At 40.5% G+C, this 25,682-nt stretch overlaps 1 protein-coding gene across 1 annotated transcript in view; it reads left to right on the top strand.

Moving 5' to 3' along the window:
* Nucleotides 1-25,682, top strand: part of NUS1 (NUS1 dehydrodolichyl diphosphate synthase subunit) — a 60,333-nt gene that overhangs the window by 29,441 nt on the left and 5,210 nt on the right. The window contains exons 2-4 of the mRNA XM_029596435.1: nt 3,123-3,239; nt 5,748-5,900; nt 24,844-24,943. Of these exons, the coding sequence (XP_029452295.1) occupies nt 3,123-3,239; nt 5,748-5,900; nt 24,844-24,943 (370 nt within the window). The remainder of the gene's footprint in view (nt 1-3,122; nt 3,240-5,747; nt 5,901-24,843; nt 24,944-25,682) is intronic.

Here is a 25,682-nt window from a genome sequence, read left to right as displayed (position 1 = left end):
ACTATGGAACTCCATGCCCTTGGAGTTAAGATTACAAAGAGACAGCAAAGCCTTTAGAAAAAATTTAAAAACCTGGCTCTTTAAACAAGCTTTTCAAAAAGAGAAGGGAGAATAGAAGACGGGGAAGTGCAAGGTACGAACAATTGAACACCCTCACACACAACTGTAATCACTAAGTGTGTAGTTTTTAATAGATAGCTCATCACTAAAGGATAAGTTACAATTATAAAACTAGTTTTGTACTCAAAACTGATATAGAGAGACCTGGTCATGATTTATCACATTTCACAATTAACATTGATTACAAACTTACCGAACCTTATGGCACCTGTGTAAACTGACAGATTTTAGTATCATTACTTTTATGTGCCTTACTGTAAACCGTTGTGACGGTACCCACCTAAACGACGGCATAGAAAAAGATTTAAATATGGCCTTTTTTTATTTTTGCTGTCATGCTTGTTTCTATATCTTATGCATGTTAACATAAACGCACATGAAATCTGTACTGGGTCAGACTATAGGTGCATCAAGCTCAGCATCCTGTCTCTGACCTTGGCCAGTCAGGTCACAAATACCTGGTAGGATCCTAAAGAATGTCAGTCCTTCTTGCTCATAACCAGGGATAAGCACTGGTTTCATTGTGATTATCCTGAAAAACCGGATATGAGTTGCCTATCCGTATGTTAAATGGTGGTCAGGACTTTTTGATGAGTTGAGTGCTGCTTTCAGACTTTTTTTTTGCTGCCCCAGAAACTTATTTTCACAGCAGTTGTCTGATTTTTACCCTTGTGTTAAATTTAATTGTTGAAGCAGCTCTTAACACAAGAGTTTGCTCTAAATGTGATTTCACAATTAAGAGACAAAGCAGAGTAATTTTCTTGAATGGGCCCCAGAGGTGTTTACATAAAACCCACTTTCTGCTATTGTCAGTTGCTTCAAGGTGGACTTCAGTAACTAGTATATAACATATTTTAATTTTGAGAGCTGCAGGCTATATGTGCCAGGTTTTAGTTTCCCAGTATGTGTTGTGCCCAGTGAACTGGTTAAGATTTCTTTTTTTTCTCCTCTTCTTTTCTGTCTAAGCATTTGTGATTTGTGAGTTGGCCTAGCCTTCTAGTTAGTATGCACATGAGTAAGGTGTCTTACAATACCAGTATTAGTAAGATGTTTTTAGGAAATTTAGTAGTCAGTCTGTCATTAGATGACTCCTATTTAGGTGATCTTTAATTCTCAAAACCAATATGTTTCTGGAAGATCTTTCTCCTTGGTCCCTCACATTGTGAGTGATTTTGAGGCTCTTCCGTACTGACTGTCATCACGTATTCTTGCTTCAGTCACTTTTCGTGCTTCATTGGGGGCTTAGATCAATGATATCGAGAGACATAGAAATGAGCTGAGGGAGCCTTTCACCCCTTTCATTTCCCTTACCACGCCATACCACCTCTGTTCAGTCCTTTATCCCCAGCCACCCAGGTGCAGTTTTCTCCTCTCTCCCGTTAGCCTTCTCGCCACATCCCTAGAGCAGATCTCTGCTGCCTCCCAGGGAACAAAAAAAACCACAACTTCCATTTTGGGCCGTCTTTCTTTCTTTCTGCTGTCTTTCTTTCTTTCTGTCTTTCTTTCTTTCTTTCTGCTGTCTTCTGGGGTCTTCTTGTAGCTGAAGATTTTTTATTTCTCTTCATCTGTGGTGGGGGCTTGGGACCCCTGTTAGCCCTGCTGCTTCAGCTGGTGGGGCCTGAGGAAATCCTCCAGCCATATTGGTCTTGCCCCCCCCCCTCTTTTCTTGTTTTCAGTCTTTTTTTAAACGTACCTGCATAACTTCTTGGGAATCTGCCTTTGAAAACTAAGATGGACAACTGGCCAGGTGTTGGGTAACTTTAAGAATCAAGCCAGTTCTGCTGCTTATAAAAGTGATCTGTGAACAAACGGGTCTGCATGTACTTTGAGACTATCTGAATGTTTGATATCAGGGGGAAGGGTATGTTCAGCGTCAGGGCCAGGACGTCCTACCTAGGGATTGAGATTCTCTTGTAGCAGCCCTTCATTCTGGTAGTCAGTACAAGAACTGGCTAGACTGGAGCACTTTCCCCAAGAGGATATATATGGTGCTAAGATTTGGCCAATATTTGTCCTTAAGAGCAGAAAAATGTCATTTTAATGTGTGTTTCCATTGTGTTTGGTTTGGAGCTGGAGCTATACTCATCATTCCCAGGGCAAGGCTCATCTGGGAATATAAGGCATGTGGGAACGCAGGGCATTAGGCTGCATTTTGATACTTAATGGTTTTTATTTGTATGTTGTGCTGAATTTTTGCACAACTCTGTAAATGTGCATTTGCAGGTGGGAGGAAGAGGGTTACTGAAGAAATGAGAGAGCAAGTATGAGTGCACAGGGGACCAGAATGTAAAAGTGATGGATCACTCCTATCTGCTTTTAGTCCATAAGGCAAATGTGCACTCTCTGTCTTAAAGGGGTCGGTACATCATGCCGCCTCCTCTCTGGTCTTATTCAAATCCAGCCCAGCAACCTACTTTTTTTTTTTTTTTTTAAGGCTGCTTTTAACTCTTAACTCCTGAACATATCATTGTTGGTTTTACCCATTTTCTCCAGTAAATGAATCTCCCCAAGTCCCTTATTTGTCCTGAATACATTGAAAGCTGCACGGGAAAGGGTCTGTCTTTGATGTGTTTGTACAGTGCTGTATATGTCAAGTAGCCTTATAGAAATTAGTAGTAGTTTTTGTGTCTGGATAATGGTGGTAGAAAGGTGCTTGCTTTTCAAAATCTTTTTTTTTTTTTGTAAAGTTATTTGTCAGTACTTCTCTTCAGCTGTTTTTCTTATTGTCTTTAACTTATACTTCAGTTCTTAGACCTTCTCAGCCCTTCTTCATCCCAAGGTTACTGTACAGCCAGATATGGCTTGTCTATAGTATGCATGTTTTTTGTTTTGGGTGCTCCTGTCCTTGCACACACAAGCTGGAGACTGGTCCTGGCTGCTTCTCTCTACCCTTCCTCTTTCTGTGTTTGCTGGTAAGCAGGCACTGTTGTGTAAAATAGCTCTGCCAGAGGTCTGACTACTTGTTTTAACTTTAACTTTTTTTTTTTTGTTCTATTTTACAGGTATCTTTAAGAGGAATAATTCCAGGCTGATGGATGAAATCTTAAAACAACAACAAGAGCTCTTGGGCCTTGATTGTTCCAAGTATTCAGAGTTATCAAATGACAAAGCAGATCCAGGTAAGGCAAAATAAATTAGATAAGCACAAACAAAAGATAATGAAAGTGAGGAACGCTTTGCCCTTTTTTTTAAATGAGATTTAAGAGGTTTAAGAGCAAAGAAAGGAATATTTTTATATTGGGGTGTATATGTTGATATAAACTACATGTTTATGTAGAAGGGGATCTTATAATTAATGAATTACAGTTCTCTTGTTAAAATGACAAGAGTTGGGTGGCACCTTTTTATAAGCTAACCAATTTATTGAGTCAGCTTTCAAAGATAGTCCACTTCATCTTGTATCTGACAGAAGAGTGCAAATGCTCCCTCATTCGTTAGGTCTACAAATCATTCAATACCGCAGCAAGATCATCTGCAGCAACATGACAAGCTGGCTATCTCCCTTTTCCCAGGGATAATCTTCTTGGAAATAAAATCAGGGAAATCTTGGTCCAGATTAAGGAGTAGCATGCAGCCATTCTGTCGATGGGAGCTGAACAGTTTTTGTCCTATAGATGTTCTTACTTTTTTTTTTTTTTTAATGCTGCTTCTCCAGAGATGCCCTTTCTGCCAGTTTTTAACAGTATTACACCCTGCGCCGCATTAGCAGCTTCCAGCAAATAGATGACTGCATAATAGACTTTGGGCCAAGGCACCACAATAATCTGAGGCCAAACCCGGGCTTTGATGACTCCTGGTGGGGGGGGTGGGGAGGGAGGATTAATCTGTTTCTTGAAGAGTGGCAGAGGATTACCAAGGACCACAGAGTTATCAAAATTGTTATGGTTTGCGCTTCTCCCAACCCCCATTGCTGCATCAATGTTTCACCTTCAGTCTGGATCAGACTCACTCGAACTAGCTCTGTCTTGAGGTGGAGTTGCATCTCATCCAGCAGGCAATAGAAACTATTCTGCCCAAGGACCGTGGCAAGGAGTTCTATTCCCCAAAAAGTCATGGCATTTGAGACCTATCCTCGATTATATGAAGACTGAACAAGAGCCTGCTAGGGGAGAAGTTCAAAATGAATGCCATCTGCACCATTGTCCCCCTTCAAGCAGGATGTGTGCTCTGGATCTGAAAGATGCGTAGGTTCACATATCCACCTGTCTCACTGGAAACAACTCGGATTTGTGGTGGATTCTTCTCGCTACCATAAAAGGTTCTCCACTTTGGGCACTTGGTGGCCTTCAGGGTATATACAAAAATACCTAGCAGTAGTCTGATTTGGTCTTTCCTTACCTGGACAACTGGTTGGTGATGGCACCTTCTTAAGCAGGGATGTTGGACTCCCTGCAGAAGATGATTCAATTCTTTCAGTGACTAGGTTTTATAGTTAACTTTGCCAAGTAGAATCAAGGTCATTGGGGCATGGACAGATTCATTGGAAGAGAGAGCGTTCCTCCTGTCAGATTGTTCATTTTGTCTTCGAGCCCTGGTCTAGAACTTGCTGCAGCATTCTTTCCAAGACCATATGCACATAACGGGGGAAAAAGGCCCTCTATTTGCTGGACTATAAAAGGGCATTAACCTGTTCTGAAGAAAATTCAACTACATCATCTGGCTCTTCAACTTTTTATCTCCTACAATCCCAACAGACTGGGTGTGGTTGTTAATTCTATGTTGTCTTAACTGACTAGCAGGCTGTATTGTGCTCTGCTATGCTCTGGCTGGCCGTTGGATCCCAGATTGTCAAGGCTCTTGAAGTAAGAGCCATGACTGCCTCAGTGGTCCACTTTAAAAGCCATCTCAGTCAAGAACATTTGCAAAGCCCTAACTTGGTCATTGGTTCATACCCTCACTTCTGTCTGGACAATCTATTAAGAAGTGAGTAACTTTGGGCAAGACGTTTGCACAGCCTGTTCACCCAGTAGTTCACCCTTCATGGGAGGGCCAGGGTTCCATACTGAGTAAGTGCTCCTCCATGCAACCCTCAGCTTGGGACTCCCCATATGTCATGGCTATTTCAGTCCTGCTTGTTGCCAGAAAAAGCAAGTTTGCTCACCGTAAATGGCGTTCTCCGGAGACAATCCCGATGAATGAATTAGCCATGCTTTATGCTCGCCTGCCTCTCTGGAGAGTTGACTAACCTAGCTAAAGCTAAGCTCTGCAATTGACTGACAAGGCAGGGCATGAGTGGGAGCTCCCCTGCATGCTCAGTAGTAAAACTTTACTGAGCTAGGGAGATGGGTCTGTTCGATGCTGTTGGATGTCGCCTCACATGTCATGGCTGTTATGCTATCTACAGAGAACTCTGTTTACGGTAAGCAAGCTACTTTTTTTTGAGCTGCTTCCAGTGATTTAAGATTCGCCAGGCAACTTAAAAAAAAACAAACCCTGCAAAAATGACAGCTCAGCACGACCAGATTTATCTCTCACCGGGTGCCTGTTATGTCTTGTCCTATGTATCTTTTAAATTCTGCAAAGAGCACGTTGGACCCAGCTTTCTTTTAAAGGGAAGAAGGCATGCCATCTTTTGTTTGATCCTCTTGTTTTTGATTTTAAATAATTCAGAGCATTGAATTTTGTAGCTGTTAGCTGTCAGACAGCAGTGAGAGTCCTGTCCCCGGAAGACGGCAAAGAGGATATTGTGCAAGCAGCTCACGAGTTCTGTCAGTTGGTGGCACAGCAGCAGAAGCAACCCAGTGACCTGAGCGTGAAGGTCTTGGACGACTTACTAAGGAGTGAGTAGAATGAATCTTCCTTCAATTATAATTATTTGGAAAGCAGGTGTTGGTAGGAGATGAAAAATAAAAACAAAATGTTTGGGTACTTTAAATGCTGTATCCGAAAGTTTTTTAATGATCACCACTATGTGGAAATTTATGGCAATGAATTATATTGTAGAGTTGTTTAAAAAAAGTTATAATTTCTGACTAATTGTATAATCCTGATGCTCAGTAATAAAATTCATACTTCCCATACAGTGTATAATTCCTTCTGTTTTATGCTGTATGCTACCTCAAGTTCTGTTGGATGTAGTTGACATAAAAATTTAAGAAACTCCTTCCTTCCCCCTTTCCTCCCAACTGTAACAATTTTAAGCAGTTTTATTCAGGACTGCTTTCTGATGTGCAGGTGAGGATATCATACCCATGGAATACCAATTGGAGTCTGTGTGGCAGCTCATGTGGGTTCTGAGGAGCTGCTTGAAGCATGGTTAGTGCCCTCAGGGGTCCCCATTTCCTTAAATAAAAAGGGTACTGAGGCTTTGAATGTTGGTGCCGTACAAAGTCTTGGGTTCTTTTTCCTCTTTAACATTACTTAACTCTCCTTCCTTTCTGAACACACTACCAGAACTCTTATCCACTCTTTCATTACCTCCTGCTTAGACTACATGTTCCCACATGATCGTACCTACAGTATCAAATGCTGTACCCCATTGGTAAGTACCAGGTGCAGTATCACCATCTCCATGTAGTTTTGTTACAGTTAACAGGGCAGAAACATGGTGTCCTCTCTAGTCTGCCCATCCACTCAGCTACTTCGGCTTTCTCATTCCTGTCACTCGCTTGAAGTTCCTCTGTATTTCCCATGCTTTCTTTAATTCAGATATTGTTTATATCCACCAAGCCCACAGGGAGGCTGTTCCATGCATCCACTACCCTCTCTGTAAAGAGACATTTCCTAGGATTTCTCCTGAGTCCTACCCCCTTTTAAACCTCATCCCATGACTCGTTGTTTTAGAGCCTCCTTTGTGTTGAAAAAGGCTGGTTGTCTGTGCATGGAACCTTGGAGGTATTTAAGTCTCTCTTATATTTTCTTTAGCTCGTATTTCTTCTAGGGTATACATGTTTAGATCTTTCTGTCCTCCATATGCTTTAGACCACTGACTATTTTAGGAGCCACCCTCTGAACCAAGTCCAACCGGTTTATATCCTTTAGAATGTGTGGTCTTCAGAATTGTATACAGCATGCCAAATGAGGCCTTACCACAGACCTGTACAGGGGAAATATCACCACCTTTTTCTGCTGACTTTTTAAATTTTCTCTCCCTATGCACCCAAGCATCTTTCTGGCTTTTGCTGTCACTTTATCCGCCTGTTTGCCTGCCCTAAGTTCATCCGATGCCATCACTTCCCCCAAATCCCACTCTTCTTTTATGCTTAGAATTTCACTCTCTACACTGCACCTCTCCCTTGTGTATTTGCAGACTAAATGCACAGCTCTGCATTATTTAGCATTAAATCTTAGCTACAGATCTCCCATACGTCTAGAAGAAACCACAGCCGATACGTTCTAAACAGCATCTGGCAGATTGAAATCATATAGCAATAGCACTACCTCCTTTCAAAGCAATGTTTGAATATCCTCCATTAAATCTCTTATCAATTTCCTTTGCCTGGAAAGGAGGGCTGTATATCACACCAATATAAGTAGAAGCTCCATTTCTTCTTTCCAGATTAACCTACAATGCTACCATCTCACCTTTATAAACCCTGCAGTTCTGTTGCTTGAATATTTATATGTAAATATTGTCAGTGTACTGTGTTCTTGATAGCCAGTACATCCAAGTCGGTCTCTTCCATGACTACTTTTAGGTCCTGGATTTTATTTACCTTACAATGGGCATTAGCATATATAGCCTTCCATATGTTAGCCTTTCTCCCCCCCCCCCATTTGTATGCAAGCAGGATGCTTGGTCTGACCCAGCAAGGCAATTTCTTATGTTCTTTTAACATTTTATGTGAGGCCTTGTTCGCTTATCTCAGATGATAAAAATCCCTCCTCAGTAGGTTTGACAGTCTGTTCTGGAAGAGACTGCCTCTTCGACAGGTGGACCTCCTCTTTACTCAGCAGTTCTTAAAACAGGTTGGGGCCAATAAGCTGAACTGCTCTCGTTTGATACCATCTCGTAGCTATTCATCTCCAGGATTTTTTATTTAACAGTTTTATATACCGACCTTCATAGTAAATAACCATATTGGATCGGTTTACATTTAACAAGGGGTATAACTGGAGTAACAATTCAAGTGAACGAAGATAACAATAGGTAGGAATAAGTCAAAGTTACAATCAACAGGGGAAGAGAACTTGGAAGCTTGCAACAAGCTGGAAGGAAGATAAGGCAGGAAATAAATATAACGTATTACAACGTATTACCAAAGAGCGTACGGGTTAAAGCTTAAAAGGTGCTTTAACCTGGAAGTTTAACCTAGAAGTTTCAGAGTCCATTGTTCATGAGTATGAATGCCAGACTGGGTTAGATTGAAGGACAACTAGTGAAAGACTGGTGGATCGGCGAAGGCTTGGTGAAAGAGCCAGGTTTTAAGTCTTTTTTTCTGAAAGTTAAAAGGCATGGCTCTAATCTGAGATTTGATGGGATGCTATTCCAGATAGATGGGCCTGCTATCGAAAAAGCTCTGTCTTTGGTCGTAGAGAGGCGTGAGGCTTTAGTGGGGGGATATTTCAGAGTGCCTTTGTGAATATCTCTAGTAGGTTATTTATTTCTAGTATCTTTCTAATTTCTAGTATCTTTCTAATATCTCTAGTAGGTTATTTATTGCCTCCAGCAGCACTCATCCAGTCTCCAGCAGCACTCATCCAGTCTCCAGCAGCACTCATCCAGTCTCCAGCAGCACTCATCCAGTCTCCAGCAGCACTCATCCAGTCTCCAGCAGCACTCATTCAGTCTCCAGCAGCACTCATTCAGTCTCCAGCAGCACATCCAGTCTCCAGCAGCACTCATCCAGTCTCCAGCAGCACTCATCCAGTCACTCCAGCAACCAGCATTCGTCCAGTCACTCCACCATCCCTCTAGCAATCTTCCAGTCAATCCAGCATCTAGCACTCATCAAGCCACTCCAACACCCAGTAGTCATCCAACAATCTTATCCACCTGCAATTTCTTCGTAAAAAGACAGCATGCTACAAACTTTCCCCATTCAGATCATCCCTCACCTACTCACCCACAGAGCGAATACACCCGTGCTCAATCCACGATCAAAGAGATCCCTGATTCCAATCATGATCTCCCCTCTAACACAATTCCTAGGATTATCTCTAATCACCTTAACCCTTTTCAACTCCCAGTCGCTCTCAAAAAAATCTCATTTGCTCAACGACCTCCTCCTGGACACCCAACCGGACATCTGTGCCATTACAGAAACATGGCTAAAAAACACAGACACCGCAATTATTAACCAGTTGCCAACACAACAATATGACATCTTCTCTATCCCCAGACCTAAAAAAAGAGGGGGTGGAATAATGTTAATAGCAAAAAAAGAACTGAGACTGTCCCAACAAGCCTTCAAATCGACGACCAAATTAGAAATCGGACTATTCAAATCCTTCCAGCTTCAAGTCTGCCTTATTTACGCCCCCCCGGGGCTCCTAGAATCCGACCCTTCTCCACTCATCGAAACCATAGCCAAACACATCAACACTAACTCACCGGCTATTATCTTAGGAGACTTCAACATCCATGTTGACTCCCCTACCCTATCATCTAATTGCGAAGCTCTTCTCCTTTCTCTCCAGGCTATGGGATTCAAACAAATTATAAACAACCCCACATACAAGGCAGGCCACACGCTTGACCTGATATTCACTAACGAAACCATCTCGCCCATCACCCCTCCTTCCTGCTCTCCCATCCCCTGGTCAGATCACTCGATAACTACAAAATTATATATAAAACAAAAATTGACCCCTATTGTTACTAAATCCTCGATCCAGTTCAGGAAACCCTGTTCCATGGACACTCTCAACAACAGCCTGGCCGAAGAACTAATTAAACTGGACTTCTCAGATGCGGATACCGCTATGAACTCCTGGCAAACTATTACACACTCAGTAGCCAACAGAATTTGCCCTGTAACAACAAAAGTTATCAACCCAGCCCGCACGAACAAGAAACCCTGGTTCTCAACCGAACTAAGGAAACTCAAACAGGATCTACAACACAAACAACAACGCTGGCGGAAAGATTCCTCCCCTTCCTCACTTGCTTCGTACAAAACTGCAATGAGCTACTATAGGACATCCATTACCCGCACCAAACGAGATTTCTACGCCAAAAAAATACACGGCTTCTTATACGACCCTAAAACTCTGTTCTCATATGTAGCTGCCCTTACCACACCTATGCCCCTCACCATCCCAGAAGAAGAAGCCCAGAACAAATCTACAGAGCTGGCTATTTTTTTTGATAACAAAATCAAAAACCTTCTTGCCCCCCTGGCTTCAACTAACATGGCTCCAAACCCTTCGCAACCATTAAGCCTCGCAACTAATAACCCTCCACCAAATATCCACAGACCGTCACTAGAAATTCTTGAACAGACATCCTCCCTGGAAATTGAATCAATAATCAAGAAAATGAAACCTTCCACTCATCCTCTGGACCAAATACCGACCAAACTACTTCTCACCATCCCTAACACCATTGCTAAACCGCTGGCAGACATCATAAATTGCTCCCTCAATCAAGGATCGGTCCCGGACTCCTTAAAAATTGCTTCACTTAAACCCTTACTTAAAAAACCCAACCTGGACCCAGCCGTCCCTGCAAACTTCCGCCCCATTGCAAACCTACCTTTTATAGCCAAGCTAATGGAAAAGCTTGTCAACATCCGACTCACAGACTACCTTGACTCCCACAATATTCTCTACCCCTCTCAATTCGGATTCAGGAAACACCTAAACACAGAATCCCTCCTTCTTTCTCTAACGGACAACATCCTGATGGGCCTTGACAAGGGACAATCTTACCTGCTAGCCCTTCTCGACATCTCTGCCGCGTTCGACACGGTAAACCACAATATCCTCATTAACCGCTTAATGGAAATAGGCATATCCGGCTCTGCACTGCTCTGGTTCACATCCTTTCTGAACAACAGACACTACAAAGTTCAAAATAAATGACAAAGAATCTCACTCCATTCCATCAAACCAAGGTGTACCTCAGGGTTCGTCTCTTTCCCCTACCCTGTTCAATATATATCTACTCCCTTTATGCCAGCTACTAAATAGTCTCAATCTCACCCACTTTATATACGCGGACGATGTACAAATCATAATCCCCATTTCGGACCCCATCTCTACTCTAAATTTCTGGAACAACTGCTTACACGCCATCAACCTTCTGCTCTCGAGTCTCAATTTGGTCCTAAATACTTCCAAAACGGAACTACTGGTTATCTCCCCTTGTGACAACAACCCCCTCGCAAATAATGCTAGCATCCCATTAGCAAACCAGGTCAGAGATCTTGGGGCCACCCTTGACTCTAGAATGAATTTCAAAAAATTCATTAACGCCACAACCAAAGAATGCTTCTTCAAGCTACAGGTCCTGAAGCAACTTAGACCGCTCTTACACTTCAAGGATTTCCGTTCGGTGCTTCAAGCCATACTGTTTTCAAAGATCGACTATTGTAATGCTCTATTACTTGGTCTGCCTGCTTCGTCCACCAAACCTCTTCAGATGCTGCAAAACGCAGCGGCTAGGATCCTTACAAACACTCGTCGCAAGGACCATATCACACCAATACTAAAAATTCTACACTGGCTGCCCATCCAATATAGAATACTTTTCAAGGCTCTCACCATCATCCACAAATCAGTCTACCAGCAATCCACTCTCCAACTCACCTTCCCACTTGAATTACATACTTCCGCAAGACCGATCAGAACTGCCTACAAAGGTTCGCTCAAGGCCCCCCCCAACAAATCATCGGTCCACAACACTATTCACAAGCGAGCTCTTTCAACAGCAGGTCCACTACATTGGAATTCACTTCCACAAGACTTACGCCAAGAACAATGCCATTCAACTTTCAGAAAGAAATTGAAAACCTGGCTTTTCGCAGAAGCCTACCGCTGAAGGATCTCCTCAACCATCACTGACTCTCACTCCCCCACCCCTCCCCTATCCCTTCCCCCCACCCAACCTCACCCTTTCCTTCTCCCTCTGGACATACCAGGCTAATAACTGCCTAGGACAAACCTATGTTTTGTATCTTACAGTTTTTGTTGATTTGTATATTTATCTCTCTCTAATTGTTTCTTAGTTTAAACTCTGCACTGTCTTCCATTGCCCAGGTTTTATGCTCCCTGTTTAATGTAACTTTACTTTCTACCTTGATGTTAATTGGTTTCCCCTCAGTTACATTGTAAACCGGTACGATAAGACCTAGTCTTGAGCATCGGTATAGGAAAAGAAATTAAATAAATAAATAAAAATAAATAGGTCTGTTAGAGGAGTGGAGTTTGAATGGGATTTCCAGGTCGAGTTGAAGTTGTTGATGGATGGTTTTGTGGATTAAGGTGATTGATTTGTATAGAATTCTGAAATTCACTGGTAGCCAATGTAAGTTCTTGAGGATGGGTGAGATGTGTTCGCCGCGGCTTGTACTGGTCAACAATCTCGCTGCCGCATTTTGTATCATCTGCAGTGGTTTGGTCGTGGATTTGGGAAGGCCTAGGAAAAGGGCACTACAGTAGTCTATTTTGGCGAATAGAAGCGCTTGGAGGACTGTCCTGAAGTCGTGGAAGAATAAGAGTGGTTTCAGTCGTTTTAGAACCTGAAGTCTGTAGAAGCAGTCTTTGGAGGTTGTATTGACCATTTTCTTTAGGTTTAATCGATTGTCTAGAATTGCCCCAAGGTCTCTAACCTGCTTACAGGCAATGAGAGAATTGAGTGGTGATGGAGGGGAGATATTGTTTTCGTTTGAGGAGATGTGGAGAAGTTCTGTCTTTGAGGCGTTGAGTACCAAGTTTAAGCTGTTGAGTAGATTAGTGATGGATAGAAGGCAGTTATTCCAATGGGTGAGCGCTTTTGAGATTGATTCTGTTATGGGGATTAGAATCTGCACGTCATCTGCGTACAGATAATGAATTAGGTTTAGGTCTGTTAACAGTTGGCAGAGGGGGAGGAGGAATATGTTAAAGAGGGTTGGAGATAAGGAGGATCCTTGTGGTACACCAAGGGTTGATTTTGTTAGGGGTGACTCTTTATTGTTAATTATGTGTTGCTTCTCTGCCTGCATTTCTATTCTTGACTGGAAGGTCTGAGGAGAATGCTTCCTATGCATCTATTTGCTTTACACTCTCTCCCAGAGCCATGAAGTCACTTTTAATAAGTTCTGTATGGTTCTTAGTAGTATCATTCGTGCAAATATAAGTAGCATTGAATAGTAGTCAGGTTTGATTCTTGGCAATCTCTCCATAATGTCTTGGATTTTAGCACCCGGCAGACAGATAACTTTCCAGAACATGTCTGGTTGGCAGAAGGATGCTTCGGTGCTCCTCAGGAGCTTATCGCCAAACTCCACTTTTGTCCACCTCCTAGGTGCAGTGGTTGTTGAGCCCATAGTCTTAGGGTTTGCAAATTTTGGTTTGTTCTTGTCCTGGAATGATTTCTCCTCCTCCACTTTGAGGGCTGAATACCGGTTCATCAACTTGATGGAACTTGGAAGCTGGTAGTAAGATCTAGTGGCTATACTAATCTGGGTCCAGCTATCATCTTGTGGTCCAGATTCACCTTCTCTTCTGCTTGAGTTTTCCATCTTTGCCTCAAGAAGTACTTTAGTGTATTCAGTTTTTGGAACACTTTTCAGTTTTGTCACATTCTGAGTTCTGACTCTCGTCTCCTGAAGGATTCTACCTGCAGACATCTTTCACACTGAACCGATTCTTCACTGTGGATCAGGGCATCTGTCTGCATAGCAGTGGAAGTAGGGGCAGCTTTGGCAATGTTTCCTGTTCATCCTTCAGTTGTTAAGAGCATCTGCTACCTATTGAAAGAAATGAGAGAGAACCTACCAAAGTATTTTTTCTCAGCAATTTAGCAAGTTTGTGGAATCTAACTTCCACCTCAACTTTCAGAATACTATTTGTGGTTCTGTTTATTTGCTTACTTGTTACTTTGACGTGTGAAGTGTTTTATCTTAACCTTTCAGACTACAATAGATATATATCTGAGATCTGCAGTTAAGTGTGGTTCCCTTTGTAAAATCGTGTTGCTTAGAATATAAAGATAAACCAGATCAACTAGAAATAATTATCGAAGTAGAGGAGTAGCCTAGTGGTTAGAGCAGTGGGCTGTGAACCAGGAGACTCGCTCCTTGTGACCTTGGGCAAGTCACTTTACCCTCCATTGCCTCAGGTACAAATTTAGATTGTAAGCCCTCTGGGGATAGGGAAATATCTATAGTACCTGAATGTAATCCACTTTGAAGCACTGAAAAAAGTGCGAAAAGTGGAATATAAATCTATGTAAACTAATTAAACATTCCCTGAAATTTACTGATCTTTTAGTTCTGTTTGCAGATGACAGATGTGACCTAAATCACTTACCTATACTCCCTTCCTGGTATAAAGCAGTATTTTCTCTGATTAAGGACTAATACAGTTTCCTATTCTGTTTACTTGTGATCTCAATTAGATCTACTCTTTTTAGTTAGGGTTATTTTAACTTATTTGTATAAGGTCACTGATCAATACTATTATGTACAATTAATTTTCTAAAACCCTTAAATGGACAGTATCTAAACATCTTTTTAAGGTTTATTTTTAACTTATTTGTTCAAAACATTAATTGGCTTCTATTATGCAAATTCTATCTTTATCTGGTGCTTTTTCTTCATATTTAAACTTTTTTTTATTGAACAATCAAAGTCCAGTGTTTCTTTTGCATGCTAAAGACACTATAACCAATACAATGCCAAACAACTTCTAGACATTTATTAGTTAAACTGTTTCATGAATGTAGAGGTCTGCATTCAGTAGCGACCAAGACAAGAGGATCAGTGAACACCAGGAGTTCTTTATTCAGCACAAAACATCATAAAAAGCCCGACTCAGGCTGAGTTTCGCACTCTGAGCTGCTTCAGGGGCTGACAAAATAAAACAAATATAATCACATATAAGAACATGTAAATGTGAATAAATAAGTCACTTCCTATGTGAATTTTTAAGTGCACTAGCTTCTAGAATGCAGCGGGTTAAATTCAGCGGCGGCAATTGAGCAGCATTACTGAGGTTCAAATTCATCGAGAGTCTTTTTTAAATGTAGTATGACCTTTTTCTAAATATAGTATGACAGCTATTAATTTGGTTTATATATTTTTTTATGCTGTGTATGTGTGTATATGTATGTGTATGTATATGTTGTTCCCTATATTGTATTTTTAGTGTATTAGCCTCTAAAATCAACATGACGGCACCTTTTATAGCTTCCAAGTTTTATGAAGACATAGTAGGCTAACTTATCTTTTTTTATGGCTCCAATTCTGAGTTTTGGGGACCTCCGCTTTATATTAAGGTCCTGTTTGCATGTTAGTTGTTTTAGAGCACTGTAATTGCAATGTAAGGTAGACACTCATGTGATTCTTTGCTTTAATTCTTTTACTCTGTTTCAGTAAGTGGTTACAATATTCCTCATTGTTTTGAAGGTTTTGGTTTAAGCATTTCTTAGAGCAGGAGTGGGCAATTCCGGTCCTCGAGGGCTGCAAACCGGTCGGGTTTTCAGGATATCCCTAATGAATATGCATGAAAACGATTTACATATGACTGAGGCAGAGTGCATGCAAATCTCTCTCATGCATATTCATTAGGGGATATCCTGGAAACCCGACCGGTTTGCGGCCCTCGAGGACCGGAATTGCCCACCCCTGTCTTAGAGGCTGAACTGCTGTAAGGAGACAAACCACCGGCATTACACATAATAGGTATTTTAAAGTTGTTTAATCATATCTGGATCAATAGATGAATACAGATATAGGCAAATATGAAATTATTCTTTAAACAAGGGTAGTGTTATATACAGAATGATTTTGTTTAATTTTAGTTACCTAATTAGACCATTTTTGTCATTAAGCATTGTCTAGCGTCAATAATTGTTTGCGTTTTTGATTTCATTTATTTTTTATAATTTCATTATCTGTTTGGTGTATATGTTTATTCACATTTACATGTTTTTATATGTGATTATATTTGTTTTGTTCTGTCAGCCCCTGAAGCAGCTCAAGACAGCGAAACTCTGCCTGAGTCGGGCTTTTTATGATTTCTGCTGAATAAAGAACTCCTGGTGTTCACTGATCCTCTTGTCTTGGTCGCTACTGCAGTATTGGATCGGTTTCCAGTTTTTTTTTGTTTTTTTTTTTTTTGTGTTTTTTTTAGGTCTACATTCAGCCATGGAGTAGCTAGTTAAGTCAGCTGGATATAGCTATCTGGCTAATGGGGATACTCATTGAGGATATAAGTATATCTAGCTAACTTTAGGACAGCCCTACTGTGCAACTAGTTAGCTGTATAAATTATGCAGCTAACTCTGGCCTGCCCGGAAACAGCTTCCATATGCCCCTGCCTTATGCAGCTAAATTCTTTTCAGTTATCCATCTAAATGTCTTTTGAATATAGACCTCATAATATTTCTTACAAAAGTCTTTTTTTTTTTGTTCAAATCTTTATTTTAATATAACAAAGTAAACACAGAGCATTGAAAAATCAATATAAATAAAGAAAAAGCATAAAAAGGAAAATCCAGGAACTCAAGATGACGACAACCCTATATCACTTGGATAAAGCAAAAGATGTCGCAAAATGAACCAAAGTTTTGCATACTGCGGACTAAGAAGCAAGATGATGAAACTTGACAGCAGCTGCCTTTTCATATTTGCAGTACTTACAGATTGTATTCCATCAATAGTGCTCATTGAGTATGTCACTGTTCTTCCAGAATGATAAAATTAGTTTAATAGTAACTAATAGAAAAAAAATCCATTAACTTCCTATGCAGGACTGAAAGATAAGGCTGCTGCATTTAATATCACTATGTGGTATGTGAGTGGGCAGTGTAAATGCAGAATTTGAGAGAGAATACTCTATACTTGCTGCCAAAATGTCTGGCTATATAATGGGACAAGAGAACAGCATATAGGATAAGGTGGCTTTAGGAGATTTACAGGACCAACAACAATGAGAAGATAAGCCAGCCCTGTATGACTTCCAGGGAGTCAACACCACTCTGAGCAAGGAAAAAAAAAGATTGCGTCAAACTGGGAGAGAGGGAGATACTCGGTGATGGTTATACTTTTGGTGATCAATCAATATCGTCATCAGTACAATCAAATTCCATAAACCAAAGCTTTTGTAAGCTCGTCGGAATTGGGAATTTCATTCCTTTAACAAATTTTTTTTTTGCACTTTTTTCTTATATCCTGGAGGCAAGTGGCCTAATAGTCCAAAATCACGATACAGTGCATATAAACCGGGGAAAGCAGATAAAAATTGGAGACCAGGTCAGGACCCAGATGATCACGGAGTTACAACTAAACAGAAAACATATTTAAGAAAGGAATAGGTATTCATTAGTTCATTAATAGAAAGTAGTTTATGGTCTTTCAGCAGAAATGATATAAACCAAACACTACCGGCTTGCCATATTTTCAAGTTTAGGCTTTTACCCTCAAGTCTTATTTGGGAGTGAAACCAGGGACATGCCAATTTGTGTGTTTCCATTTGGGAGAAGAGGATGTCGACAACTGATCATGTTCAGAAAATGCTCTGGGCCGGATTTTAAAAGGGTTACTCGCGTAACCCTTTTAAACACCCCCCCCCCCCCCCGCGCAAGCCCCGGGATGCGCGTAAGTGACGGGGCGTGTCCGGGGCGTGTCCGGGGGCGTGTCCGGGGGCGTGTTTCCGGCTCGGAGGCGTTTCGGGGGCGTGGCTGAGTGTCTGTATCGGGGCCTGCCGCGCTGATGCGTGTAAGTTACTACTGCCCGGAGGCAGTAGTAACTTTTAAGATAAAGGTGGTGGGGGGGGGGGTTGAGGGAGGGGAAGGTGTGGGGGGTGAATGGAAAGTTCCCTCTGAGGTCGCTCCGATTTCGGAGCAGCCTTGGAGGGAACGGGCAGCACGCGCAGGACTCGGCACACGCAAGGTGCACAAATGTGCACCCCCCTTGCGCACGCCGACCCCAGATTTTATAAGATACATGCGGCTACACGCGTATCTTATAAAATCACGTGAACAAAAGTACGCGCGTGCGTAGATTTGTAAAATCTACCCCTCTGTGTAGAATGCAGAATGAAGTTCCCCATAAAAGATTGGAGAAGCGATGTTTCAGGGAGAACTACAAAAGGAATAGGATAAATCAAACCCCATTCTATAGTCGGTCAATGCGGCTGTTTTGCAGTTGTAACATAGCCATGCAAAAATAACCTTGCTGTAAAATATATGCCTGATAGTTATAAAAATCAGAAAAGTTCACCCCCACCATTACATTTATTCACTTTAAATTTAGAGGATGCTATTCTCGGAGGTTTATGCTGCCATAGAAAGCGAAGTAACAATCTACTTTTTTATAAAAATCAACAGAAGAAAATGGGGATCATAGAGATTACATAGTTTAAATCTGGGAGCGAGTACCATTTTAATCATATCAAGCTACCCCCACCATGTAAGGTGCAGTGGAGACCATTAGAATAAGGACTCTCAATCATTTGTAAAATGGATACCATGAAATGAGTAATGGTGTAAAGTATAGTATCAAAAAATATGTGCCCAAATATTTGAAACAATCTTTCATTTTTTGGAATAGATAATCAGTGATACGCATCTGACTACTCATATTTAATGGTAGCAACTCTGCTTTTTCAGGTTATCGGGTTAACTGGCATAAGACAGAGTATGTGGAGAGGAGGGAGCTATAACTCAAGATTCTTAATGTATAACAAAACATCAGCATATGCAGATAATTTATTTGTATCTGTGTCCACATCAATGCCCTGAATATCTGGATTTTGTTTAATAGCCAGTGGTAGAGGTTCCAAAGCCACGTTAAAGAGAACTGGAAACGGGGCATCCCTGTCCAGTGCATCTGGAGCTTGAATCTAGAGGAGAGCTTACTATTAACATGTAAATCAGCAGAGGGATCGTAATAAGCTTGAAACCAGCCAGATAATCCCACTCAACCCAGTCAAATGCTTTCTCAGCATACAGGGAAAGAGTAATCATAAGTGATGGGTCTAATTTAACAAGCTCAAGAATGTGGAGAAACAAACGGGAGGAGTTTGAAATAAGTCTGGTTTAAAAAAAAAAACAGATTGATCAAGATATCTCCCATGATATCAGGAAGCAAGAATTTTGGCAAATATTTTGTAGTTAGTATTAAGTAGAGAAATTGGTCTATAACTTGAAACAAGTTTATAATCTCTCCCTGGCTTTGGTAACAGTTCTATACATGACTTAGAAAATGAGTGATAGTGGAGATGACAGTATATCTAAAAAAAACAAAAAATATAGGGGTGCTGCATTAATGTTCAATTTGGTTGCATTTAGACAAAATTCCAATAATTTCAAAGGTGGATGCCTCTCACTAAAGATATGAGAAACAGTATTCTTTTAATCAGAGATCCTGATTGAAGCCCAAATTTTAAACTTACTAAAAACAAATCCCCAGCAAATATACTGGTTAAACAATTGCTCAATAGTCCATTTGAAAAAGCATATATGTACAACAGGCGACAGCAACAATCTTATCAGAGTCCTCCATAACAGACTTTACAACAGAGGGCTCAATGACCAAAATCACTAAGTAGAGGTCAGTCTAGATAAGCTGAACAGCCTCAGCAGTGGCCTCAACCAAGTTTTTGAAGCTCATTACAGGTCTAATCCATTCTCTGATATACAGACTGGTGGCAGAATCCAAAACGTCTACAGCTATTGGAATACAACCACTATGGACAAATGGGGTTTAACCATAATTCAAGAAAGATACTTTCTAAATTTAAAAAGAGACCATTATCAAGAAATTTCAAAGAAACAGAAAATCTACTAACATTTCAAGAAGAAATAAGATTATTACTCCATTCAAATACAATCGAAAAAGTACTGATTTAACTCAGCAAAGGACTTCTAGTTCCAAACCCCCCCCCCCCCCCAAAACAGGAGACTTATGTTAAATACTTGATTTTAAGAAAATTAAAATTCCTAAACCAAAAATTCCAGATGCATTTCCTGCCCCTTTCTCCAAAGAAATGACTGGGTAGCAAGTATCAATCTTAAAGATGCTTACATATACACACCATAAAAAAAAATCATTGTAAATAACATTGCTGGAATGTGAATCTGTTATCAGTACAGGCCTTTGGGTATTCACCAAAGTATTGGCTGTAGCAGCCTACGTAAAGAAATGAGGAATAATGGCTTTCCCATATCTAGATGACTTGTTCATAGCTGCCATGACAAAACAATAGATTCACCATACTGAACTCTTAATAAACATACTTCAACAGTTGTGATTTGTAATAAATTTCAAAAAGTTACACCTATGCCCAACACATCGAGTTCATAGGAACAATACTAGATATGGTGAGGATGAACATTTCTCTTCCACTTCAAAGAGCAGAAACTTTAAAAACATTCATCTGAAGGGTTCAGCTAAAGGAAATGATTACTGCACATACGTTCTTAAAGCTTACAGGATACATGATGTTGGTGGTACACACGCATGAGTAAAAATGAGACGAGCACAATGGTTCTAAAAAGAACAACAAAAAAAACTGGAGCCAGCAATACAACCATTATCGAGGGGAAAATACCATTGTCCTACTTTCTTCTAAAATCATTGCAGTGGTGGTCAAGCACGCTCAGTCCATGTGGTCCACAGATGCGTCCACTGCAGGAGTGGGGCGCATGGACCTCAAAGGAAGCGAATATTCACATAAATTACCTGGAGCAAACAGCTGTCTTCAGGGCTTTAAATGTCTTCAAACCCTGTATAGGCAAGTTAGTAGAAATGCAGACAACAAAGTAACAATGTCTTACATAAACAAGGAGGAACAGGTTCATATACCTTCTGTAAACAGGCTATGCAGATTTGGGATTGGGTAATACAAAAAGACATACACATCTCGGTGATATCTACCAGGCCATGAGAATTGGCAAGCAGACCAGCTGAGCCATCAACTTCATTCCTACGAATGGTCCTTGAATAATCAAGGCTTACACTTGGTTTTCCAAAGATGGCGGGAAGCCAAATGTAGACCTATTTGCCTCACCATGTAACAACAAGCTTCAGAATTATTCCCTGGTAAGGGAATCAATAGTGCAGGATGCTTGTATGATACCATGGAATCAAGTTCTCTGTTATTCTTACCCACCAATTCCTCTAATCCCAAAGACCATTCTAAAACTCAGAACAAAAGGAGGGAAACTAATATTAATAGCTCCTTACTGGCAAGACAACCTTAGTTCCCATGGTTATACCATCTAGCCATTCAGCTACCATTTCTGCTTCCATTCAGACCGGACCTAATAACACAACTCAAGGGAACTCTCCTACATCCCAATCTAAAATCTCTGGCCCTAACAACATGGCGCGTGAACTCAGAGCCTATAAAGATGTGAATTTCTCTTTCACAGAGGTTCCAGCAGCAGCCAGAAAACCATCCACACAATTCATATTCATGTAATTGGAAGAGATTTTCTATAAGAGTACACAGGTGTTCGATTCATAACCTTCTAAAATACCTCTTGCACCTCTCAAAGCAAGATTTAAGAAACAAATCCATAAAGGTACACCTGAGTATTATATTAGCATACCGTGACAAAATCCCACTCAGACCCATTTCCCAAGAACCAGTAATACAAATTTCTTGAAAGGACTTTATGGCCTAAATCCACTACTCAGACCTCAGGCACCAAGCTGAGACCTGAATTTGGTTGTTGAAAGTAGACAGAATGCAGCAGCAGCCTGAGAGTTTAGGCTGACTTTCTTCACCTGACTAAAGGCCTCACGAAGCGATCAACTTTTAGGTTTTTACTGTTTTAAAGGAATAATAAATCAACTGCAGGGATGTCCAAATTTTTTCACATTCCATGTTCATTTTTTAATTTTCAATCTGTTTGAATCAGAAAATAGTAATTTTTCATTAAAGTGTAGAAATCTGTCCTGTTCGTGCCTGGGCAGAGCTAACATCACACACACACCAAACAGGCTAGGGAAAGATTCTTCAGCAGTTGGTGATGTTTCCATGGATTTGGAGCCTATAGTGAGCTATGCAGAAAAGGACCCAAAAAACCCTCCCCACATTGATTCATTTTATTAAAAAAAAAAAAAAATCTCATTTAGTTTTAATTTTGGTAACTGCTTCTCTTGCAGTGAAAATAGAGCAGTGTGGCGGTTGGCTCACTCGAGTTCTATACAAATAAAGATCAACAAACAAGTTGGAACTAATGCACTAATGGCACCGGTTTAATATATATTTTCTGACCAAAAAAATCCTTTTTTGTTGCAAGGATACAGTAGTCTCCTTTTCAAGTAGTGTCTGGTAAAATAAAAAAAAAAGAAAAGAAAAAACAAACCCAAAAAAACAAAGCTGTAAGGCTATGGTAGAGAAATGAGTCTCTGCTTTGTCTTTGCCAGCTTGTGCATCCAACAGGATATACAGATTCCGGCTGCAGGATATTTAGTGCCTGTGCCAGTAGTATTCAGAAGAGAGGAATGCAGCTGACACCTGAGTCAGGCAGATTTAATAAGAACACCAGATATCATGCTGGGTCTTACCAATGGTCTATTGAGCCCAGCATCCTGTCTTCAATGGTGGCCAGTCCAGGTCGCTTGGAAGTATGCAGCTCGCAGTATGAAAGTCTTGTTCCATGTTCCTCTCCGCAAGAATTGAGGTAGAGAAATAGTGATTGATTTATGGACCTGTTGTTCAGATCTTTTTTTTTTTTTTTAAACTTTGTTATAGTACTAGCCTTAATCATATTTTCTGCAAACAAGTTTCATAGTTTAATTATGTGCTAACTGAAAAAAACTTACTTAAAATCTATCATTAATTTCAGGGAATGTCCCCTGGTCCTAGTACTGTTAGATAGGGTTAACCTGCCGCTTGCCAATGTAATTTTATGAACTCTATCATATCGCTTCTCATTAGTTTCATCTTAAAGCTGAAGCACCATAAACTTGTTTGGCCTTCTCTCATAAGACAGTCTATCTCTCTAATCATTTTTGTTGCTCTTCTCTGCACTTTTTCTGATTCTGCTATAAATTTGATGCACACAATACTCAAGGTGTGGTCACACCATGGATTGATAGAGGTATTCTTTTCCAGGATAGTAACTCTTAATACGGAACCCAGCATCACGTAAACATAGGATTATTTTCTCTATGTGCATCACTTTGCACTTTTTCAATTTTTTTTTTTTAAACTTATACATTTCTGTCGCTTGCCACATTACATTTGTCTGCCATTTAGATGCCCAGTTCCCCAGCCTCACAGTGTTCTTCCATCTGTCTGTATGATCTTGTTTTAACAGTCAAACCAGTGAACAAGTTGCCTTGAAAATTGGGATTCAGCAGTTGGGGAGACTTCTTAGGTGAATGCAATAGCATAAAACTTTGGGTGGTGCCACGTTCCTGTTCCTGGGCTTCATTGTTTTTTTTTCAGGATCTGACCCTGCTGCCATGTTGGCATGCATTGCCCAGGTTTGACTGGCACTGAACTGGTGAGTGTTAAAGCATGTTCCTGTAGATGAATGGGAATTGGCTCTATGGTGTCTGTATCAGAAGCTGTATATGTAGGATGTACAGTTACTATTTAAATGAACGCCACTCCCACATGAGTACGTAACTATTACTTACTATATATCCATGAAAATTTTAATAATTCTAACACAGGAAGAGGAGATACTCTGCTCTCCAAATATTAACCACACATGAATGTAGAGAGCAGAAAATATTCGACAGTCCAACACTTGTAAATTGTAAATCAAAAATTCTGTGTTTAATTTTTACTCTTTTCAAGCGGCAACGTGAGTATTTTCTGCCCTCTGCTTTCATGTGTGGTATGTAGTAATTCTAGCCAGTTATCCATCCTGTACTGTAACACCAATGTTCTATAATACTGCTCCAGTTCAAAGGAGATTATGGGAGGGGAGTGGGTCTACGTCTTTGCAATTAGAAGTTCTTGATTCCAGTTGGACTAATTACTTAAAACCTGCGTGTACCAGAGATTTAGGAAGAATAACTGAGCTGGTCAAGTGAAGCTAACACAAATTTGAGAGTTTCAGGTCTGCAGGCAGATCTGTTACTATGAAGATTTTGTGACAAGTTACTATAAAGAATTGGAGACCTGCAGTGCCTCATCAAAACGTGTGGGCATGCTTGAGAATACGTGGTCAAAATCCAGGGCTATATAAGTCTTGCATAATTATGTTAATTTCTGAGCTGTGGCATGTTGCTTTATTCGAATTTTTTTATTTTTATGAATGTTTATCCTGAAAGCGGCTCAGAGATGCAGTTATTGATCGACATATAAAAATTGTAAAATAAAAATGTGCCGATGCACCATTTAACTTTAAACTACTTTCTCAGTCTCATGAACTTTGTTTTAATTTTTTTTTTTTTTTTTTTTTAAACCTGTGAGTCTATTAGGGATTTTTTTCTGTTTACTTTTCTCTGTATCAGTGCAAACAAGTGTCCTTGAATGAGAGTAATTCAGAGGTGAATGAAGTTGGTAAGCAAATGTCATGTTCCTAACTATGTAAATGTTTATAATGGAAATTAAAAAAAAGCCCTGCTGCTCCAGGATAAGGCTGATATTTTTAGAGGGAATTTATATACTATATTTTTTTAACTTTTTGTAATTGTGGGGTTTTTTTTCTTTGATTTCCAGGTAGTAAAGACTTCCCTGATCCTGATCTAGTGCTGAAATGTGGTCCAATGGACAGCACACTGGGATTCCTGCCCTGGCACATAAGGTTGACAGAAATCATGTGAGTCTCATTCTGGGGCACGAGGGTGAGGAAAACAGACCTACAGTTTCTGCAGGGGTTGCAAAAGAACTCTGGAAGTGGTTTGGTTCTCATTCTGTGATGTCGCAGAAATCATTCTTTGGTAAATTTATTCCTAGATTCAAGTTTGCAAAACTTTATTTGCAAGGGTTTTTTTTTTTTCCCTTCCCAAAATGGATTGTATTCATTTTCATATGAGCAGCCAAAATCTTTTAATGTTGGAGCGAGTCATCGATAGGGGTTTGAACACTTCAGTTTTTACCATTTTCTCTACACCAGGCACAATTTCACATAAAATGTTGGAGCATTAGCTTTTTAATTTGTGCAGAAGAGTGGAAACCAGACTTAGTATTATTCCAGAATTCATGTTCATAGCAATGTATGCTGTTCATATGTTCTAGAAATGTCCCTCGGCTGAAAACCCACTCTTCATATTTTTTCCTACCAGCAGTATTGTGCCATGAAAACGGTGAGAAGTGAAACTGCTGCAGAATAATTCCTATCGGTTAAAACTTAATTTGTTAACAGTTTTGAGGGGGATTTGTGTTTTGCCATCATGATTCTTTACTCCAAAAGCAGACAGTTCACCCCTCTGCAACTGTCGTGGCAGCTTGAAGTGTAATGAGCCCACACAGCAGCTTCCAAACAGGCGCGGATGCAGAGCAGGAGCTATTTTGCTCTGCCTAGCTGTAGTTGGGGAAGCTGAGGCACGAGGTGGCAG

This window comes from Rhinatrema bivittatum, chromosome 3 (assembly GCF_901001135.1).
Source record: "Rhinatrema bivittatum chromosome 3, aRhiBiv1.1, whole genome shotgun sequence".
Taxonomy (NCBI): Eukaryota; Metazoa; Chordata; class Amphibia; order Gymnophiona; family Rhinatrematidae; genus Rhinatrema; species Rhinatrema bivittatum.
This window is presented reverse-complemented; position numbering and strand designations above follow the sequence as displayed.